The 20941-nt window shown below is 34.4% G+C and overlaps 1 protein-coding gene across 1 annotated transcript in view; it reads left to right on the top strand.

Annotated features, from left to right (window-relative positions):
* Positions 1 to 20941, top strand: part of MALRD1 (MAM and LDL receptor class A domain containing 1) — a 239833-nt gene that overhangs the window by 119089 nt on the left and 99803 nt on the right. Inside the window, exon 29 of the mRNA XM_083877445.1 lies at positions 18255 to 18435. Coding sequence (XP_083733571.1) covers positions 18255 to 18435 — 181 coding nt within the window. The remainder of the gene's footprint in view (positions 1 to 18254; positions 18436 to 20941) is intronic.

The raw sequence follows: 20941 nt of genomic DNA, 5'->3' as shown, positions 1-20941 counted from the left end.
GCAGCTTCATGTAGAGAGGAGCGGGTTGGTCATGTAGAAGTGTGTGGCTTGTCAGGTGCCACAACTCGGGTATAGATGACTTGCAGTGGATTTTCTAATTCCCTGGTTAGCTTTAATGGAGTTAAATTTTACTCTCCCGGGCTGTGGACATGAAAATCTGCAGCAGAGGTCCTACAGATGCCAGCTGGTTTATTCTGGACATTTGTATTTGTAGGATCAAGTAGCTTAAAGTGACATTTTCGCAAATCAATATAATTGACCCTACTTCTATGGAAGTCACTCAGGAGTAAGGCTTAAGGAAACTGCTTGTTCTACCTCACAGCATAAAATAGAATGTGTATTTCTACATTGATTCTTCTCACTAAATGCATGAAAAGCAATCAACCTCTTACATTAATGTAGAAGTTAGAGATTGCATTGGATTCAGGTAGCCTCAAAGCAGGTTATCTGACCTCCATGAAACTAGAGGAAAAAATTAAGTTTTCAAAGATTTGGTTGAATGCTTTACTTAAAAGTTTGGTGAACTTCAAATCATGCTCCAAAAAAATGTAGACTGTCTGTAGATGTAATAAACATAGACATAAGGTTTGTTTTGTAGAAAAAGTTAACTGATTAGCAAAATTCTTTAAAACTAATAGCAAAGAGTAAATTTTCCTAGTATTTAGTTCCACATAGCGGCGTAGTGGTAATGGCCTTTATTAAATTAGTATCTACAGCTCTCAAAAGGACACAGTTTTAAACTGTTTACTCCCACTACTGACCTGTGAACTGTTATTAAAACTTGTATTTGAGTAAAAAAAAAAGTCATTTGACTAATGAGTGAGAGTAAGAGAATATTAATCCTAAGAGTTCTGAAGGAAATCAGTGGAGATACTGTGTAATACAGTATTACTTGTTAAGAGTAACTTTTATGGCATTTTTACTTCCCAGGCAAGAAAAAATTTTATTTGTATTTCCTGAATCTCAAATAGCACTTTTCATCCTTTTAGACATTTTTCAAACAGTGTTGTTTTAGGGCTGATTTTTACATAAGTATTTTTCCAAGCAAATTGAGAATGAGAGCATGATTAAATAGAAATAAATCAGTTTTCATTGAAAGCATAATTTTTCAAAAAGAGTTTACATAGAAGGAACAAACAAATATGCACAACTGTAGGTAAATGCATTCAGTGTGTTTTATTTTCCCAGGTGAGTACATTAGGAAGTTATTACAATCTTCTTATTGTCAGTTACTGGAAGAATATAATTCATTGTATTCCTATACTGCAACCAGATGTAAGCATTCATTCCAAAGAGTACAAGAGAGAGAATAATATACTTGAACATCTTTTGAAGGAAAAAAGTACTTTTAAGAGTTAAAGAATCACTCTTGTATTTTGGCATCTTTCTTGTGAAGACAAGAAGCTTATCAGAGGATTTGTAACTTAAAATCATTGTTTTTCTAGAAACACATGTAAGTGAAATTGTTCATATGTGAATTATTAGGATTTTTTTTTTTTTTCAATTCTTTGAGAACTTGTCTTTTTCCCAATTTAGGAGGTGAGGGTGATGAAGAGTATAGGATCAGTGTGACTCAGGCAGTGCCAGTCTCTGTCATGCAAGGCAGTGCCTGGTTATAAAGCCAGGCAGTCCGACAGATTTAGACAGTGATGCACACAGAGTCATTGAAGTAACTCAGCAATATCCTGCAACATTCCCCCTGGAGTCACAAGCCCTGTGTCTCAGAGCTAGTAATTTCTACCCTAGCCTGGCACAAAATAGCCTGGCACCAAATAACATAATGTGGCATAGATAACAAATGCACTTTCAGACTCCTCCAGACTGCACAGCTCCTTAGTGTTGTTTCACTGAATCCATTTCTCAAGTCAGAAATCTCTGGGAATGATTTACTTTATTGATTTGTCATCTTATAACCTCATAGAGTGCCATCACATTGATGCTTTTTAGCATATGAGGCTTTGAAGTGATTCTGGGATCTTTGCTGGTCAGACATATTTTGCTCTTTTCTAACACTTTTCACACATTCAACAGAATGTTGTGATTTAAATGGACCTCAGGGCTGAATTCTTTGAAAGATCACAGAGCTGCTGTTTAATGATTTTTACTTGCGCAACAGACATCAAAATCAGATATTTTTATAATAATTGTGAAAAAGCCATAGGACTTTGTCTGAACAATAGCCTCTGAGGTATAGCCTTGGGCTTTGAGCATTTTCCACTCCTGTTCTTCTAAAGAATTCAGAAATCTAATTAACCTTTTTTTTTTTTTTTTTGAGATAATAAATAATGCAAGATGTAACCTTGTGCCTGCTGATACCTTTTACAAGGCATAAAACATTGATCAGATCTAAAATCCTAAGACAATATCTAATTTTCCTGATCAACAACTCCACTTGGAAAAAAATTCCCCAAATTTCTAAGAAATGTTCTAAGAAAAAACCTGAACACTTCTAAGAGTTCCATTCGACCTCAGAAGAGGTGAAAGATTTTTTTTTTCCTCTTTTCTTTCTTATCCCTTTTTACTCCCTGAAGCCCCTTGGTCTTCCACTGAGAAAACTGTCTTTCTTTTTTTTTCAAACTGAGCAGATGTGATACAGTGAAACTTCATCAAGATCAGATGTAACACTAGCGCTCATGGTGCAGAACATTATTCTGTTACAGGTTTTGTATTCCTTTAATGCAACTTTTATTTTTAATTCACAGATCAGTTTTAGAGTCGTGAAGATCAAGATAGTCCTTGATCCTTGGCAGGCTTGCAGTATCAAGTGGTAGTGTGTTGAAAAGTACTTTGATTAATCAATAAGCGTTCTTAACATAAGAGTCTACTTTTTATCCTTGCAGATTTTTTTCAGTTTCTGACCTTCAGCTTTGAATCTTCATTAGCTTCAGTAAGAAAAATGAAACCAAACCAACAAAAGAAAAAAAAAAAAGCCCCAAACCAAAACCCCAAACTCGACACAAACAAAACAACAATAAACAAAACAAAACAACAACATCAAACAAACAAACAAAAAAACCTCAAACCCAGATGAGTTCCTGTATTTTCCATTATTTATTTCACAAAGATGGGAGGATCTGATTTTGGTAATTTCATGTGAGAGTCAGACTAAGAATATTTTAGTGCACATATTTATGACTGTAATAATCTCTAAGTGTATTTGTTTGGAGATTGACCCCATAGTATTAGGTAGAATTGTCTCATCACTGCATGCACTAATATCCAAGAGCATTGTAGAGAGCAGGCATTATTTGCAGCAGAGAATAATGTCAATGCAGTGGGACTTTGAGAGACATCAGTTCCTTCCCACTGTCTTACTATGCAAACAAAACCTTCCATAACTCAGTAACTTCATGGTGCTTGCTGGTGAAAGGGTCATTGCAGCTCAGAGATTAATTTCCTGTCCACTCATGGAAACCCCATAGTCCATTCTTAGCAGTTTCTCATCTTTGTAGACTCAAATTCTTCCAATAAGTCTTTCTCTTCAGTCACACACCTAAGGATTCCAGCTTCCCTCAGCACTTCCCAGGGTTCCTCATTCTTTTGTAACTTGTTTTTGCAAGGTTTTCCAGGCCATATCTGCAAAATTAAAAAAGATCAGGGAGCTTAAATAAGGAATTTTAAACTAGTTTCACAACTAAAGAAACCATATTAACACGATTTTCTGTTTAAATTAATGAAGACATGAGAGATGACACAGTAATAATACTAAAAGCAGGAGTTACAAACCATTTGCATTACATCTGGAATATGTGGGTGTAACTGTGTAGTCTGCAGGATGTATTTGATTTTGCCTTCAGCAGGAACACTAAAAGAAGAAAATGAACACTAAAAATTGCATTTCTTAGCTTCCATATATCAGGGGCCTTAATCTATCTGTGATGCTGTGATAATTTTTCTATAGCTCCAGTTGTTTAGACTATATGAAAAGTTTGTGGGTTTGTTTATTTGTTTGTTTTTAATAAATAAATCTTTATTGCAAGTATGGATCTTATGGAATTAAAAAGTAAGGAGAATTGTTTAATGTTTAGCTGTAATGTTGGGCTGTAATATGAACCAGGAATAACTGGATGTAATCAAAATATGAGTATTTTCTTAGCAGAATTGGGGTCTTGTTTTCTAAAGAGAGTGAGCATACCACAAAACCCCACAAACTACCAAACAAACAAAAAACCCAAAACCTTTGAGACTATCTGTCAAAACAAGATGTGGATGGTTTTCAGATTTTCACACTAAATGAAAAATACAAGCCAAACTTCTTTACTTAGTTTTCAAATTCATACAAGAAAAAAAAATCTTATAATGGAAGGCTTTGTTGTTTGTTGGATAGCAGTCATTGAATAAAAATACAGTGATATACTTTTAACTTGTTTTAATTCTAAAACATTTAGAATAGGAAAACAAAATTGTGGTGAACAAAAGAGTGGAAGTAACTTTTTTTTTATTTCCTCTGAAAATCATCTCTTTTTTCTAAACCATTAAATGCCACCACACCTTTCTTATTATAATGATAGGATAAGGTGTTATACCATGGGTGTTGTCTTATAATTAATAATTTAAATTATTATTTGGCATACAATTCTATGGATGTCAATTTCTCTTTCACTGAAATGTGAAAGGAGACTGAGGTTGTGGAAAGGTCATATGAAACCACAGTGGAAAATGAGGCTAATGCAATTCAATAACTTTAATTTTATGTACTTAACTTCTCAGTTTATTGGAAACTGTGTTTTGTTGTTTGAAATTACAGTGGACCAGGCACTCAGTCTATATTCAGCTGAATCAATAAATCAAGGCACAAATGTGAAGCATCTTTCAGCTTTTAAATAGTTTGCTTACACTTGTTTTCTGTACATTTATACCACCTCATTTAGGCATCTGAATAAAGTGCTTCTTCTTTGAAGTGACAGAATGATGAAGCTACTCTGCCATTCATGCCATTAAAGCCTTCAGCCTATATTTAGATGTTATTTGGTCTTCTCCTCAGCACCTCACTGTTGCCTTCCACACTTTCCACTGAATAGCACAATAGTATATTACTGTTCTCCAGTTTAATTTACTTTGATCTGCATGGAAGAAAAACTTCTTTAAAGATGAATTTCCAATGTGATCCAGAAGAGCTACTATTTAAATTTTGATAGATGAGGCATCTAATTAATTTCATTGATCAGCAAACACTAGATAACTCTTATTATTTATGACATGGAAATATCATTAGATGTGAAGGATTCTGCAGTGCACAACATTATTCTGAGCATTTTGACAGTGTGATTCAGTTCAGAATTGTGTTCAATGGGCGTTCAGAAGGAGTATGTTATCAAAAAGTTTATTAGCAGTCAAAAATTATTTAAGTTGATTTCTGTCTCTTTAACACTTTATACACCAGCTCTATTCTTCAAGAGTTACTAAAAGAATGAGAGTTCTCCTTTTTTCTTTTCCTAGTCTAGCTGTTTTAGGAATAATTGGGCTGTGGAAAGGAATTAAGAACTAATGAAAATCTTCCCCTGACTCACTAGCTGCACATTAATTAATCTTAGACTTTTTCTTACTTAAATGTATAGTCTGTTAAAGTCAGCATGTGTGGAATTTAATCCTAATATAAGAATTGCAGTCCCTTCCTTCAAAGTTGTACCAAGATTTTTTGTGCAGAGAAATTCAGGTTAGAGTTGAGATTTTTTGACAATAATGGTGGAGAAAGATTCTTTTAAAGAAACCACCTGTCCAGAAAAGAGCAATGTTAAAGAGTTCGACAAGAGAATTTTCACTACAGTGAAACTACATACATGTAGTTGAAAACCTGAATGGTTTCATAAATAATGAAATGAAAATGTAGTCATATGAGAAAAAAAGTTAGAGATGACCATGGGGCAGGACTAAAATAGGAACATGATGATAAATGATAATAAAATTCCCAGAAGCATACATTTAGTTTTCTGAGTATGCCAATCTAACTGCTACAGATTTTATGCAAAGGATGCCATTGCTATGGAAAGTTTAAATATCATCTTGAAATATTCCTTTTCAAGCTGACGTGGTGAAATTGAATTTCCACTGTAGAAGTAGTAGGGAAGATACATGCTTCCACAAATCCCTTGGAGTTTTCTTACTTTTGCTTGTTTTGTCATTTAGTGGCTATATTTTTCTTTGATTTTCTCTTTTTAATGTTGCAATATTTCCTCAGTTCACACTTAAAGGTTTATACTCTTCTGATAATTAGTTCTGTGCTTATTTGCTTTGGGGAATAAATCCATTTAGAAAACGCAGACAAAACTTCTGCACTGTCTGCAAGATCTAAGAAATAAGTGAAGAAGTGGAACCAGAGAATTGAGGTTATCACAGCTACTGAAACTATAAACCAGAAGTGGGTAATGTCATAGTTGCTGCACTGGGGAAAAAAAGGAAGGACCTCTATGGGATTTTAATTGAAAACAAAAAAAACCAAAAACAAAACAAAACAAAACAAAACAAAAAAAAAAAAAAAAAAAAAAAAAGCCACTGAATTTCCTGTTCTACCTTAGTTTTATTTGTATTTGTTCAACAGGTTGATAGGTATTTCAAATTCTCTTTTACATATTGAAATGTGGCTGACCTGTGTTCCCATGTTGGTTTTTAGGTCAGTCATTTTGCCCTTCTCTGTAAACTTATGTCTGTTACAACAGGAAAGACATCTTATAAAGAGATCTCTGTGCTTTCTACATCAGGGAGATATTTATTCCTAAGAAATATGTTAAGGTCACAGGAATTGCTGTTAAAATGCAATTTGTCCCAGTCTGGGTGGGATTTCTATTACTTAAAGTCACAGATGCCCCCAGAGCAGCCACTGCTGCAGTCACTTTAGCCTCTCTTTGTCCATGGTGGGTTTTTACTCCCCATGTCAAAGGGAATCTTAAGTATAATTTGTGTCATTGTAGAGCAAGCATCTATAAGAGGAAAGGTGGCTGTTACTTTCCCTGCAGCTTCCTGTAGTCCTGTAACTACAGATAGTACCTTTCAGTAAGCAGTATTGGGTACCATCAGGAATGCCCCTGGATCAATATTCAAATTTGGAATATTTCAGTAAATGTTGTCGCACACTTACGTAAATTTTTAGTATCTATGCTGGCAATGCAAGCACCAAGATCTTGTGAATCTGTCTGCAATTTTTTGTCTTGTGAATCCCTAACACAGCTTTGTATATTTACATACTTATAACTTCATATGTCCTTCAACAGAGGTGGTGGCCATTGCATAGAGAACTGTTTTATTATAGGAATATCTGTCAGTTATAAGAACCCTCAATTTGTAGGGAATATATTTCATAACTGCAGATCAAAAAATTAAATCAAACATTTGGTTGCTTGGCATTCTCTAAGAAATAAATAGCCATAGCCACTAGATGTTATAGAGACAGGACTTAGACATTTCTCTTGAAGATGTCTCATTTGTCCAGGATCAATTCAGTGAAGCTTAAAATGCTTAATTGAGCTTTAACTATATAAAGAACTTACTATTTTTTCAGCCTCAGTGGTTTGAGTCCCCTGAGGCTGTCCAGTTCATCTAATATCCCAGAGGATCTGTTCTATATTTCTACAAGTCCAAAAGCTACAATTGAATTGAAAAGGATATTCCCAAAGAATACAAATTGGCTGTATAGTAGATGTCACAAAGAAATACAGTTATATCCCAGAGAACATCCCACTGCATCAAAGTAGGAATGACACCTGACTGACATTAATCACTCTGTCATACATCTGAAAAAGCATATGCTGCACTTTGATGATTAATAGGGAATATTCATGTCAATCTTTGACCTGCAGATTTGTCACTTTAAAGAAGTGACAGATTAAATATTTATTAAAACCTTAAAAGTTTTAATGACAGTGTACAAGAATTAAGAATTACTATTGCCAGTCTTAAGGATTATTACTAATCTTTTAATTATATTTTCCTGTATGAAAGAACCTTACTTTTCTTAAATCTTCTGTTTACATCAGAGCTATATACTTCTCTTTCCTTTATTTTATCAAATTTTATTTTATTTTTCTCTCACCAGAATTCCTGTAAAGATACGTTTTCCTGCTTCTTTCCACTCTGTATTATACAGTCAGTATTATACAGAGAATCAAACTGTTATTACAGGTGAACTGCCAAATTGAAATATTGACTAAAACAAATTAAATCTCTGGAAGATTCTAGATGCTTTGTTCAGCTGAATTTGGTTTGTCTTGGGGCTTTTATTTTGCAAGTCATCTATAGAGATAATTCTTTAGTTCTCCATGCACAGATCTTCACATTTTGCAGAGCTGAGAGGACTTCCACACAGGCTGATTCTGTAATTCCCACTTTGTGGGACTGATCTTTTAAACACTGTGACACTGTGAATAGAATGCTTCTGACCTTAGCAAGTATCTGTCAAAGTGCCAGAGGAGAGAAGTTGTTCTGCCAGCACACTGTGTCACTGAAATGGTGCTTGGATCCATAACATGTGAAAGAAAAGGTCCCCCACCATCCTTTTTCTCCAAAAGGCATCCTGGACAAACACTCACTGGCAGTGTCTGGTCTGACCTGCAAACCTGAGGTGTTTTACCCATGTCCCAGGTTCACTGTGGCTGTTTGTAGGCACAGATTTTCCAAGACACTCAGGAGGCTGGGCCTTGCCATTGTCCTTCCTGGTGGGTGCTCTGAGGCATCCACCTCATGGATGTCACCTCTGCTTCTAGAGTTGTTAAGGGTATGCACCTCCTACTTGGAAAACAAGTTTGTATTCCTTCTCTCAGTCCATATCCAAACAGCTAAAGGAAGAAAAAAAAAAAAAAAAAAAAAAAAAAAAAAAAAAAAAAAAAAGGGAAAAGAAAAGGAAAAAAAAAGAAAAAGGGAGTTAAAGATGCATAAAAAGCATTGAAATTTAATAACTGGTTTGTCTCTCATCTTTCAGTATGGTATTCCAAGTATTCTGATGTGTTTGAGATTGCCTCATGTCTGCAAAAACTTTTTATGATCTTGATTTGTAAAATTTTCTGTTACATCTATTATTCTGTGTGCTCTGCATTTGTTTAGGTAGTGCATAGAAGTAAGGGGGTTGCTTTTATTTTTTAGGCCATGGAATCTATTACTGCACAACATTTAGCACTCTGCCCTTGTTCAGCACTGTGGTGGGTTGTAACAGTTGTCCAGAATCTTAGAATTTTTGTAAGAGTGAATATTTCTCTTTCAAGCTTTACTTCTCCAAAAAGATTGCAGTTGCCACGAGTCTGAGATGGGAATATTCCAAAGACACCTGTAAAATGTGATTAAAACAAAGGTGTAACAAGGTTTGGGGGAAAAAAGTAACTAAGTTGCTTGAAATGCTAATGGTCTTATAAAGTGGCTTTGATGCTTATTGTTACTTAGCCTTAGCAACAGAACTGAAGGAAAAAAACATAATCCAAGCAATCAAAATTTTATCCCTTAAGCTACCTAAAACCCAAAATCAAACAAAAGTGGATTATGACAGGAAATGAAGAAGAAATATATGCATTTGAGGAGAGAGAAGGGCTGGGAGGGCTAGGAAATGAACAGAGGATGAAGTAGAACAAAGTACCTAATAAATACTCTTTTACAGTGAGTTGTTTTATTTCTGTCTTCTAATTAGTAAGGATAACATATTAAATGAATATATATTCTTTAAGAGCCTAAGCACATAAAGGTATATTTGATGGAAATACTATCATGGGAATGTAAAGGGATACAAATATCAGAAAATTTCCTTGTTTATAAATGAAAGCTGTCTACAGTGACAGCTATCAGATATAATAGTTGTGACATGATAAATCAAAGTTATAAGAAAGTGAAATACACAGAATAATTTAAAGAAAAACAATACATTATTATTTCCTTCCCATTATAGATTTCCAAAATAAGTGGGTTTAAAATATAACTTAATCTTTTTTAACGAGCAGTTTAAATGTCATTCCTTGCAACATTCCTGCTTGAAACAAACTGCTGGCTCTAGGTGAATTATCAATCACTTTTTATCAAAGCACCTTTTAAACTGACTTTTCTCAACTCAGCACTTAGAACAATTAAAAAAGAAGTCTTACTATTTCAGAATTTTCCTTCTAGAAATATTGCAAATGATGGCACCCATGGCAGAGTGAAATGTTGATGCCTTTTTTTGCTCTGGAGGAAATCACTGAGATTCCAAAATTCCAAACAAAACCGGTGCATTTTTAAAAGAGGAATTTTTTCTGCAATACACTTTTATTTATCTAGCTTTTTTCATTAGAATGCATGGGGGGGTATTTTTGCTGAAATGCATAATCCTTTATTATAGTGATGTTAATTGAGGAAATGAAAATTGGGGAAAATATATTTCAGAGAATGAAAATCATCTTAAAACTTTACACAAAGGAGGAAATAAAGAGGTGGCTGGATGGATTTTGTCATTAACTCTTATTATGAAAACCTACTGAGACTAATACAAACAGATTGTAATAAGAGTTTTGAAAGCACTGTTTCATCTTGCTGTTTTTCTTCTTTCTATAATGCATCATGAAAAATCAATTTTTTGTGTAATTTTTTAAAGTTTTTCTTAAAAGTGAAGCCAAATTTCCATGCATGCTGATGTACATAGGTAGTATATATGTTGCCTGGATAAAATAATTTCTCCAACATGCCATTTGATCAGCTTCATGTTTCCTTTTTAAGAGTTTTTATTGAAGATGAAGATATACTAAATAGCATGCTTAGTTCCTGCCATAACACTGAAAATTTCGAGATTTTTAATGCATATTTTCATTGCTAAGAGTCATGAATTTTCATTGAAGTCACTGGAGCTTGAGTAAGCTCATCAGTATCATATCCCTAAAGTAAAAATCATCCTGTTGCATATTTGTCCCTAATTTGTTCCTGCCTTCCGTAAGCATTACTCTGTAGATTCTTATAGTTCTATTGTCTGCTTTTTTTTTTATGTTATTTCTTCATTTCTGCTACCCAAATTTGCTGAAAAAAATCAGAATCCAGTAGCTTGTATCCTGCAGCACCCTTCAGTTTAGTGATGGAAGATAACTTTTGAGTTTAAAACCTTTCCTACGTTGAAGTTATTTCTATTTGTCCCAGAGCTATTCTAGGAAGACTTAATAATTTTGGAATTATATGTTTAATGCAGAGCTCCAACGTTCAGATAATTAGCAGCAATTTTCTAAATGTAATGGTAATACTAACCACAAGAATTATTTAATAGGAGTGACAAATTTTCAAAACATTAGCTAAGGGCATAGTAATAAATAACTACTACCCTGCCCAGATTTTCTTACATTATTGACAACATGTACAAATGTTTTGTTCGGTTTGTTTGCATACACTTATCAACCTACCCATAAAATGCCGAGTCTGTGCCTTTCCCTAAAATAAGGTAGCTGGGTTGATTTAACTCTTGTTGTTATAAAGTACCACTGAGCTGTTTGTGTTGAATTGTGGTCAGAGTGGTGACGGACAAGGGTGCCAGAAGGCACATGTGCTCACTCATAACTCCCATCTTCATGGCCTTATTGGCTGCTCCCATTTTTTTTCATGTCACTGTGAAGGAAACATAGAAGAGAGGAAGGAAAAACCAAGGAAACAAAGGAAATAGGGAAGAGGATTGGAAAGAAAATGTCAGCTTAAATTTTAAATCTTGGATGAACAAATCTCAAATTCAGTTCATTTTTTGACTCATTTAAATATGTTTGATAATTTGATAGTCCTGACCATTTAGCTCATGTAGGGTTTCTGTTTCCTTGAAGGAAATATAAGATCAAACTCTGTATGGTTAATTTACTGTTTTCAAGTAAAACAGCGTTTTGGGAATTTTTAAGAGAAAACCAGTGAGAAACGAAAAAAAAACCCCAAAAAACTCTCATACTTTGAAGATAGTATACTCTCTCATACATCTCATATATTAGACGAAAGAGACACAATAACAATTTTTTTTTAGATATTTTGCTATACAGCATCAGTCTTCAGTTTTATTGTATTTTAATGCAGTTTTGTTTCAAGCTACTTGTGAGAGACTTAAGCCTAGGAAGTGAGATCTTTAAATTAAACAAGTATTCTGTGTACTGCAGTCCTGAGGTAGCATCAGCCCAAATCTCTAAGGAAGATGCTCAGAACTTTCTCCAAACAGGACTCCCTCTCAAGCAATGAAATAAAATAAGTTTTATTTTTATTATATCAGAAGTGTCAGCAAAGATATTAATTGTTCTGTGTTAGAGAAATACAAATTCATGGACAAGGTCTTTAAATTATGGGCAAAATAAGGAAAAGCTGTCACTTTTCTTCCTACTGCATCCTGTTATTTTTATGTGCATGTAAAGCTCAGGACTGCACTCCATGCCTTGCTGAGAAAAAGAGAAAGCACAGAATGAACTCACCCTGTCATGGAATACTTAATTTTTAAACTACTTTGTCAGCCATGAAAAGATGTTAATAATGTTACTACAACAAGGAAAATAAAACTTCATAAAAACCAGATTTATTAATTAATTTCATTTGCACACCATGAAAATACATTTCATTCTAAAGCAATAATAAATGCCTGAAAAGTAAACTGCCCTCCTGAAATACTCTTGTAAAACAGAGGGATAACTAGAGAAAAGAATAATAACAGTTATAGTCACATTATGCTCATTCTATACCATTTTTCTGTGCTTTGCATAGTGTATATAATGTTTAAAAGATTCTGGATCATCAAAGCTTGTCAGAAAGATACTGTTTTCAAAGCAGATTTTTTTTTCTAATTTTTTATAAAAGTATGTGAAAAGACTTATGGTTTTCTAAAAAGTCTGAAAGATGCTGTGGAAAGGGAAGCTTTTTGATACGGTGAATCTGGAAAGTATTTTTAAGGTATTAAGAACAAACACTTAATGGTATTTTGATGAATCATTTGAAAATATTCTGTCTCTGATTAAAAAGCCCTCAAGTATATTTGGTTTGAAGAGTCCAGGAATATTTAACAAATGTTTTCATTGCCTCCATCCATTTGGTAAGCTTTGCTTCATTTCCTGTGGCTCTGCTGAAATAAATATCTGATAGGAATGAACTACAAAAATATTTTGAACCCAGTTTGGAATATGAATAGAAGGAGAGGTGCAGATCAAGAACAAAATCTTTGTTTCATTGCTGCCTCACTGCAGACTCAAGTCAGAAGATTGCCTCATAGAAGAATTTTTATAATTTCATCTGGAATACTTACTGCATTGCTCTGAAAGAAAGTGTATTCACAGGAAGTTTCTTTGAAACATCTTGTAATGGAAAATCACATATTCTTTGTGCATGCTTTAGAGTCAGTTCCTAATATTGTTCTGACTCTGTTAGAAGTGTAGCCTTGAGAATAATGGTGGTCTCTGATGGGTAGGAAAAAAATTAAACTCAGCCACAAAATAAAAGGAATTCTAAGACAAAAATAAATCCTTCCTCTCTTTTATTCCTACTATTCCCAGGTGAATTAGTGAGGATATTGAGCTTAGTAAGGTGTATCTTCCCCCTTGAAGTGCTCAAAAGAGAGGATATAAACACTTTAGATTGTCCTTCAGATGAAGACAAGCATGAGGAAGATTCTGAGTTGCAGTGGAAAGAAATAATTACAATAAGAATTTCCCCTCAGACCATCAGAAAGCAGATAAAAATCCTATGAATATGAATATGAATTTTCCAATAGGGCTAGGCATAGACCTACAGATATAAACAGGTTGTGACCTTCTTAGAAGTAATCCTGCCATTTTCTGAGTGTGTTTATGTATGATGTGCCGGTGGAAGACTAGGACTCACTGCCTCAAATCAAAGTAAAAATATGCCCTTTACTGTCAAGTTTTCCTTAATGATGGCCCCTCACCTCAGCCTGACCTTTCTCTATGTTCAACCCACAGAGGGCAGTGATGTGCAATTAATAATAACTTTTCAGAGCCTCGAATGAAAACACCATCTGTTTTTAGCAGTCTTAGTGTGTATTTTTGGGAAGAACTGACAATTTTTTTACTTGGTCTGTCAGTAACATTGAACTCTTGGAATTGCTCAGGTTGAGTTTAGGGAATTAAAAGGCACAGAATTACAAAATTGGTTGTAAAAATTACATTCTGGGGAAATTTCTGGAGCTTTTCTGTAGTAGAATTGCCTGGTAATAGTTTCTACTAATAAATAGCAAACCATATATTGGGCAGCAATAAGTCTAAAGTGAAAAGACACATGCAAATCTAGGATATGTTCTCTTGTATCTCATAGTCCAGTCATCCCGTAAAACTTTAGTATGGCCAACAAGCAATCCTCCTTTACTATTTCCATCTGCATAAAGCCTACATGCAGCTAAACTCCTGAGGGGTAGCAGGAAAATGAGATTCCTGCCCTGACCAACAGCCAGAAGAATCTACCCACACACATAAGGACAGGACCATTCACCAAATCCACAGATCTGAGCCACCTTTTATCAGCCTGTTGGAGCACAGAGTTTGCCTGGGCCTTTGGTCACCAACCAGCCCAGGCTGAACAGAAATCTACACTCACTTTTGCTGTATAGGTCTCAGCAAAAGAATAACCTCTTAAAAGCAGAAAAAAGGTTGACACTGTGACCTCCAGTCTCCTCTACACTGAGCATATTTCTGCTTGTCATATATCTCTTTTACATAACTCTCCTTTACATTAATATATGTTTACAAGAGTGAAAGAGATCGAAGGATTTCTGGATGCAATGGGCAGGGCAAAGCACAGAATAATTTTTCTATCCCCCTCAGGCTATGGTGGTGTTTGTTTTAGAAGCAAATGCATTCCAAAGATATGAAAGAAATGCCAAAGCACAAGGCAGATTCAAAGGTTGGAGAATGAAGAAAACAAAACAATAATTCATGAAATGGAATCTGCAAAGCTGCAAAGTGATGGTTCTCTCCAAGCCACTTGGAGAAGCCAAGCAAGTGTATAGCTTACAGCCCTAGCCAAGCCAGCTTCCCTCTCTGGGCCTGGGAAGAGGAGGAAGGCCAAATTTACTGCTTGTCTCTTCCTTTCCCACCTCCCCTTGGATATTTGATGCAGACAATATGTAGGGCTTATGACTTTGAAGGGACTTTGCACTTTGCATTGGAACAGCCTTCATACAGTTATGCAAATGGGTGAGGATGCTTTTGGTATGTAGAGCTGTTGCTGAGCAAGTGAAAAATCAGCTTTTCATGCTTTATGAAGTGCTACTGTGGTGTAGGAACTCCTGTGAAACCCAAACAAGAAGGGAGATGTCTCTTCTGCGTTTTATTTGTATACTCATATTCAGTAATTTGTGAAGTGCAAGGAGACTGCAATAAAGTCTCCATCTGGAAAAATTCTTCTTAACAAAAAATATTTCAGTCTCTTGCCGTATAAAAAATTCCCCAGTGCCTTTAATTACATAAAGATTTGATAGTTTATGGTTATGATACTATATATGAATTGATTGCTACAACATTTTTATGTGGTTATTTCTAAAGAAATACGTGATCCCTATCACTTGTCACTTTCAGCATCCTTTACTCAAAAATCAATGTGATAAACACAATGTTAGTGTGAACAGAATGTCATGTAATGACTATAATGTAAAATCAATCATAATCTAGCTAGCAGCAGACATGAGACTTATATCTGGTTAACTGTGTAACATTTAACACCTCCAGATTTTATATAAGTACTTATCTCTATGTTTTTAAAAAAGCTTCAGCTATCTCCATATATTCAATCTTAAATACATCTAATTTTGTAATAGATTTGAGGCTTTATGTTCAGATGGAAAAAAGTTATGAATTTTTCAATCATGCTCAAATGCATGAGTATAAGGCAACTTGCTTATCATTCAGCATTATTTTAATCTACTTCATTTTAATTTTCCTAAATTCACTAATTCTAATTCAATAATTCACTAATAAACAGCACTCAGCTACTATAAAATTAATCAGTGTTTTATTATAAATAATATTCATGAAAATTGTTTTTATTCCAAACAGTTGTCAAGGGCAGACAGAAAGGGCCCGAATACAATAAATGGATAAAATGTGTAATAGTGCATCTTTTCTAAGTTTTGGGGTTGTATTCTATGTTGGAGAATACAACAGGCCAAATGTAATTCATCATAACCATCCATTTTATCCATGTCATGAATAGGTGGAAGATTTTTCCAGACTAAACTGCCCCAATAATAAGAAATAATCTCTTGGAGGCTGTTCAAAAATATCAGAATCAATCGAATAGATATATCTGAACTATTGAAAAAGTAGTTGATGAACAAGAATATTATGAGTAAGTTTAAAATAGATTTGCCACTCTTTTACTACTTTTGAAATCAGCTTCAATTATTACCCTTTTTGAACTCAGTGGTAACAGAGAGCCTTTTAAGCTGTGTTTCTATACTGAAATGTACAGAAAAGTTTTACAAAAGTTCTTACTCTCATTCTGATTCTAGTCCCCCTTAACTGCACTGATTATAGGCCCAAAAGGAGCTTCTTCACAGGGAGGGGGGTTGGTTCCTGGAACAGGCTCCCCAGGGAAGGGATGACAGCACAAAGCATGTCTGAGGAGCACCTAGACAATGATCTTGGTCATGGTTTACTTTTAAGTACTTCTGCAAGAAGCAAGGAGTTGGATTTGAAAATCATCATGGATCCCCTTCAATCTGAGATGATCTATGGTGCTTTGACTCTGTTAAAATGATGCACTGCTGATATGAAGACACATAGAGTTAGGAGTCTCACTGGGAGAAATTCATTAAGAACATCATAACCAGTTGTCATCAGCTCTGGAATTAGTGGTGCAAAGTACTATTAAGGTCCTGTTATATTATTTTCACTTTAATGGACTGTGTCATTTGCTTTAAACAAATGAGACATAACTGACGAAGCAATGCCTAAACTTGCATCTGTATGTTCTTCTGTGCTCAGATATCATGACTTTAAAAGGGCTGCTATCACTACTGCTCTAACATCAGTTATGTGCAGAAATAAAGTTATTCAGCTGGATATCTATGACTCTACATGAAGTTATGGAAATTCATCCCTGTTTTATACTTTCTTGTTTAGCATTTTAAATTAAAGTTGCCATAATTTTCAAAATTCCTTTACTAAATTTCATTATGATTTTCCAGAACACCTTTGCCAAGCCACACTTCGTCTCTATGCTTTGTTAGGTCTGAGGACCTCCTTCTAAAATATATCAACAATCTTATGAGTTCCCTGATTCACAAACAACTAATGCAATATTTGTCTGCATGCTTGTCTGCACTTTCTTATTCAGAATACAATATCTAAAGCACCAAGATTCATTTTCTCATCATAAATATGCATAAGACATTCTTATTAACATAAATCTGATCTAACAGGTTCACCATGGATAAAGAAATGTAATTAATTTTCTTCCCTTCCTATTTTACTGCTGTCTCTATTTTCCTTAGATTTGCTTGTTCATGTACTACAGTCTTAGAACCTTTGTTATGCATTATATTTAGCTGCTTGATGCATCTCACAGTGTTTTATCTTAACCCCAGCTGGAGTACTAATGGCTTTTGCTAAAAAGGAGTAGAAAAATATTCTTATTTACATTTTGGTTGGTCAGACAGTCTCAAAGAAAAATAGATTTAGATAAATACAAAACTTTTGCAAGTATTTCCTTTTGATGTCATCGTATATATGTGTCATCCCTTCACATCAAGGAAAATTGGTGCATCTGCATTCTAACACTACAACTATAAAATGAAGCATGCTGTTTGCTGCTGACTTGCCAGATGGGCAGTAAGATAAGAGATCTAAAGAAAAGCTTTAAAATATATTGGTGTACTTGTGAATCAGAGTATTCTTATTACCTTCAAATCAGCTACATTAAATCTATGGTTATCACATATTTGTTAGTTTTTCTTCCCCTTTATCATCATTGTCACAACTTTTTAAAGATAGATGGATACAATTTAAAATGGTAGAGTAACCTTGCATCCAGTAATATATTTTAAAACAAAGAACAGTTTTGTATAAGTTAAATATAACTCTAGCAAAATGGATGATTTTGAAGTTCGATCACACATAAAGTAATTTCTCTACTGAGATTTTATCTGCTATTGATGGTTGTTATTTGCAGGGTACTCATCTAATTTCACTGCCTTTCCTATTATCCTAGCCAAGAATCTCTTTGCCAATTCTTGACACAACTGTATGGGCATCTTCAAGTCTTCTCTCTGTTTTGTTTGGTTTGGGTTTTTTCTCCAAAATTTGTGTTAGATAATCCATACTTGCATGTATCTTATGGCATATAATTCATTCACATTTCAGACTGATCATGGGATTGTGAAAATATGGAATGAATCAGGAAGTCATGGTGACGAGTGGAACAAAGTCACGTTACACTTGGGGAAGATAAGGAATTTTGAAATTATCTTTGAAGGCATTCGTACTAGAGACCTGATTGGAGGAGCAGCAATAGATGACATAGAGTTCCACAACTGCACCATAGGTAAGTTCAAGAGGAAAGTTTATAGAGGGGTGCTACATGAGATATAGGAAGTTTTTTTGTTTTTAAATACATCATTATTTTACTGTTTTCATCATAATTTCACTGTTCATAAAATAAGTTATGAATAAATTGTTTCTGCCCTTGTAACTTTAATACTCTTCTCTGCACATACATTTGTGTGGTGTTCTCACACTAAATTATGGAAGATAAATCCAAGAAATTACTAAGGTTTTGTTTCCTTTTTTATTTTTTAGGAGGGTAAGAACTTTCCTTGTTTAATCTATTGGTAGGTTATTTAGTCCATGATTTTTTTGTAACATAAACACTTCATATAAATTATGTCAGATTATATTATATAAAGCCTGTGGCCTCTGTGTTTTATTATAAAATCTCTTGCCATAAAAACAACTGGAAACTACAAATGCACCTTTATCAATATTATTTTTCCAGTTCAGTTGAAATGTTAAGGTCAGCAAAATAAAATTTTTGACTCCTTCACAGAATACTCTATTTAGTTCAGATCTCTGTGGACATAGGCTAAAACAGGAACAAAGTTTGCCTTATTTAAAACAACAAAAGCAACAGCAACAACAACAACAACCAAAAAAAAAAACCCCACAAAACCACCAAAACCCAAGAAGACAAATACTGAATAGGTAGATCATGGCTTCTCTCAGGAAAGTATGTGGTCTTTCTGTCTTGTAGGAAACAGTGTGAAACAACGTAAGTGGTTGTGTTAAATGAGGTGATAATTGCTGATGCCACATATCAGTACTGTATGAGTTTTGTGGTGGTTGTTTAAGCAAGTTTAATCTCCTGCGTAGACTGGATACCCATCATCAACTGAAGTATGAAAAATTAACTTCTGAAGAACAGCTCTTGATCTAATTTCATGTAAAAAATGAAAGTTTTGCATTCAGAAATTGTTGTATAATTCAAAGAATGGAAACTTGATACAATCTGGGACCTTCTTCAGAATTCACTTTAAAAAACCTCTAAGGCACATTTACTCTTAAAAGCTCTACAAAGCATGTGAGCATTAGTGAGCTCCTTGTCTTTTTCTCAAAGTGTTGAGAAATTGTCCTCATTGCTGTACATGTGACTGTTCTCCATAAAACACAGGTAGAAAGGTAAGGATGCCCAGGTAGGAGATGGTAAGTCAATATCTATCATCTTGAATAATGAAGTGGATACTGATCCCTCTTGCAATTTGTTGCCAGTTGTATTTAAATGTATTAATTCATACCAGTGGGGTCTAGTTAAACCACATTTCTAGTATTCCGTTCTGTTTTGGGGCTAGAAAAATTAGACACTTCTTTTCATGAATTCAGACGCATTAAGATATTCAGCAAATAAAAATAGTAGAGTTTATTTTCTTTAAGGAAGAAGTAATATCTCTGTTAAGTTCGTAAAGATGGTATCAACATATCTTAATATAGTGTAAAAATATTTGTTCTTACTCTTAATTCAAGATATTATATAATAACCTGAAAAATTACATTATATAAGCATAACTGGAAATATTCCAGAGTTGTCATTGCAAGGAAGGAAATTGTTTCAATAAGGATTTAGAAGCTGTCATATGAAGGAACTTCAATCTCTTAAAATGTTAAGATTGCTGAAATTTATATTGGTTTTAGTCTATGACCCCACAAATCTGAATGTCAACAGTGTTTTATAACAAGTCTTGCATTAAAATACCTTTATGATGAAAGAGTTCAGAAAGTAACTTGGTTTATTACTTTATAGCAACTATTTGTTTTACAGCACTGCTTCAGGAAGAAACTCTGTTGGGAAAGCAGTTGTGCTAAGTGCTCCAACTACTTTCACATACAACTTCAGTATAGTCATATTCCTGTGTATTTTGCAGAAAATTGTGGTTTATGAAGATGGATGATTCAGAGGAGGCTTTTCTCCTAGAAGTTTGATATGTACAATTGAAGCTCAATATGCAATACAAATTTTTTAAAGATTGATTTAAGAAAGTTGAAGACCCAAGATGCTGATCCTTTATAGAGTTGTCACTTGCATGGCCATTGCTTTTGCACTCTCATAGGGGACAGTCTCTATACACTCAGGAATCATTTCCTTACATCATCTCTGGTAGGGTATGCTAGGTACAGCAGGGTTATCATTAAAGTTTAGGTGTATGTATCCCATGGAAATGTGTTTATGCTCATGCCTCTGCTTTCCAGCAGGATCAGAGGCCTATTGTTTGTTCATTTTTCAGCTGTGTCTCTGTGCATCTGTGAAAAAAAGCAAAACCAGCAAACAAAACCTAAAAAAAACAACCTCACACCCCACTCAACTTATCCCACCTCTACTCCCTGATTTTCTTGTCTGAGTGAGGATACTTAGCCTCAAATCAACATTAAAAGGGAATAATTTAGTGCCTTTCATATCAGCTCTGCACTCTGCATATGATTTTTTGCCTTCTACTCCACAAGTTGATACCTGCTTGCTTAATTTTCTCAAGACTTTTGGTATGCTGACCTTCCTGTCGGCA

The sequence above is a fragment of the Zosterops lateralis genome (genome assembly GCF_965231275.1).
Source record: "Zosterops lateralis genome assembly, chromosome: 1".
In the NCBI taxonomy this organism is placed as follows: domain Eukaryota; kingdom Metazoa; phylum Chordata; class Aves; order Passeriformes; family Zosteropidae; genus Zosterops; species Zosterops lateralis.
Note: the sequence above shows the minus strand (reverse complement) of the source record. Positions and strands in the feature narration are given on the sequence as shown.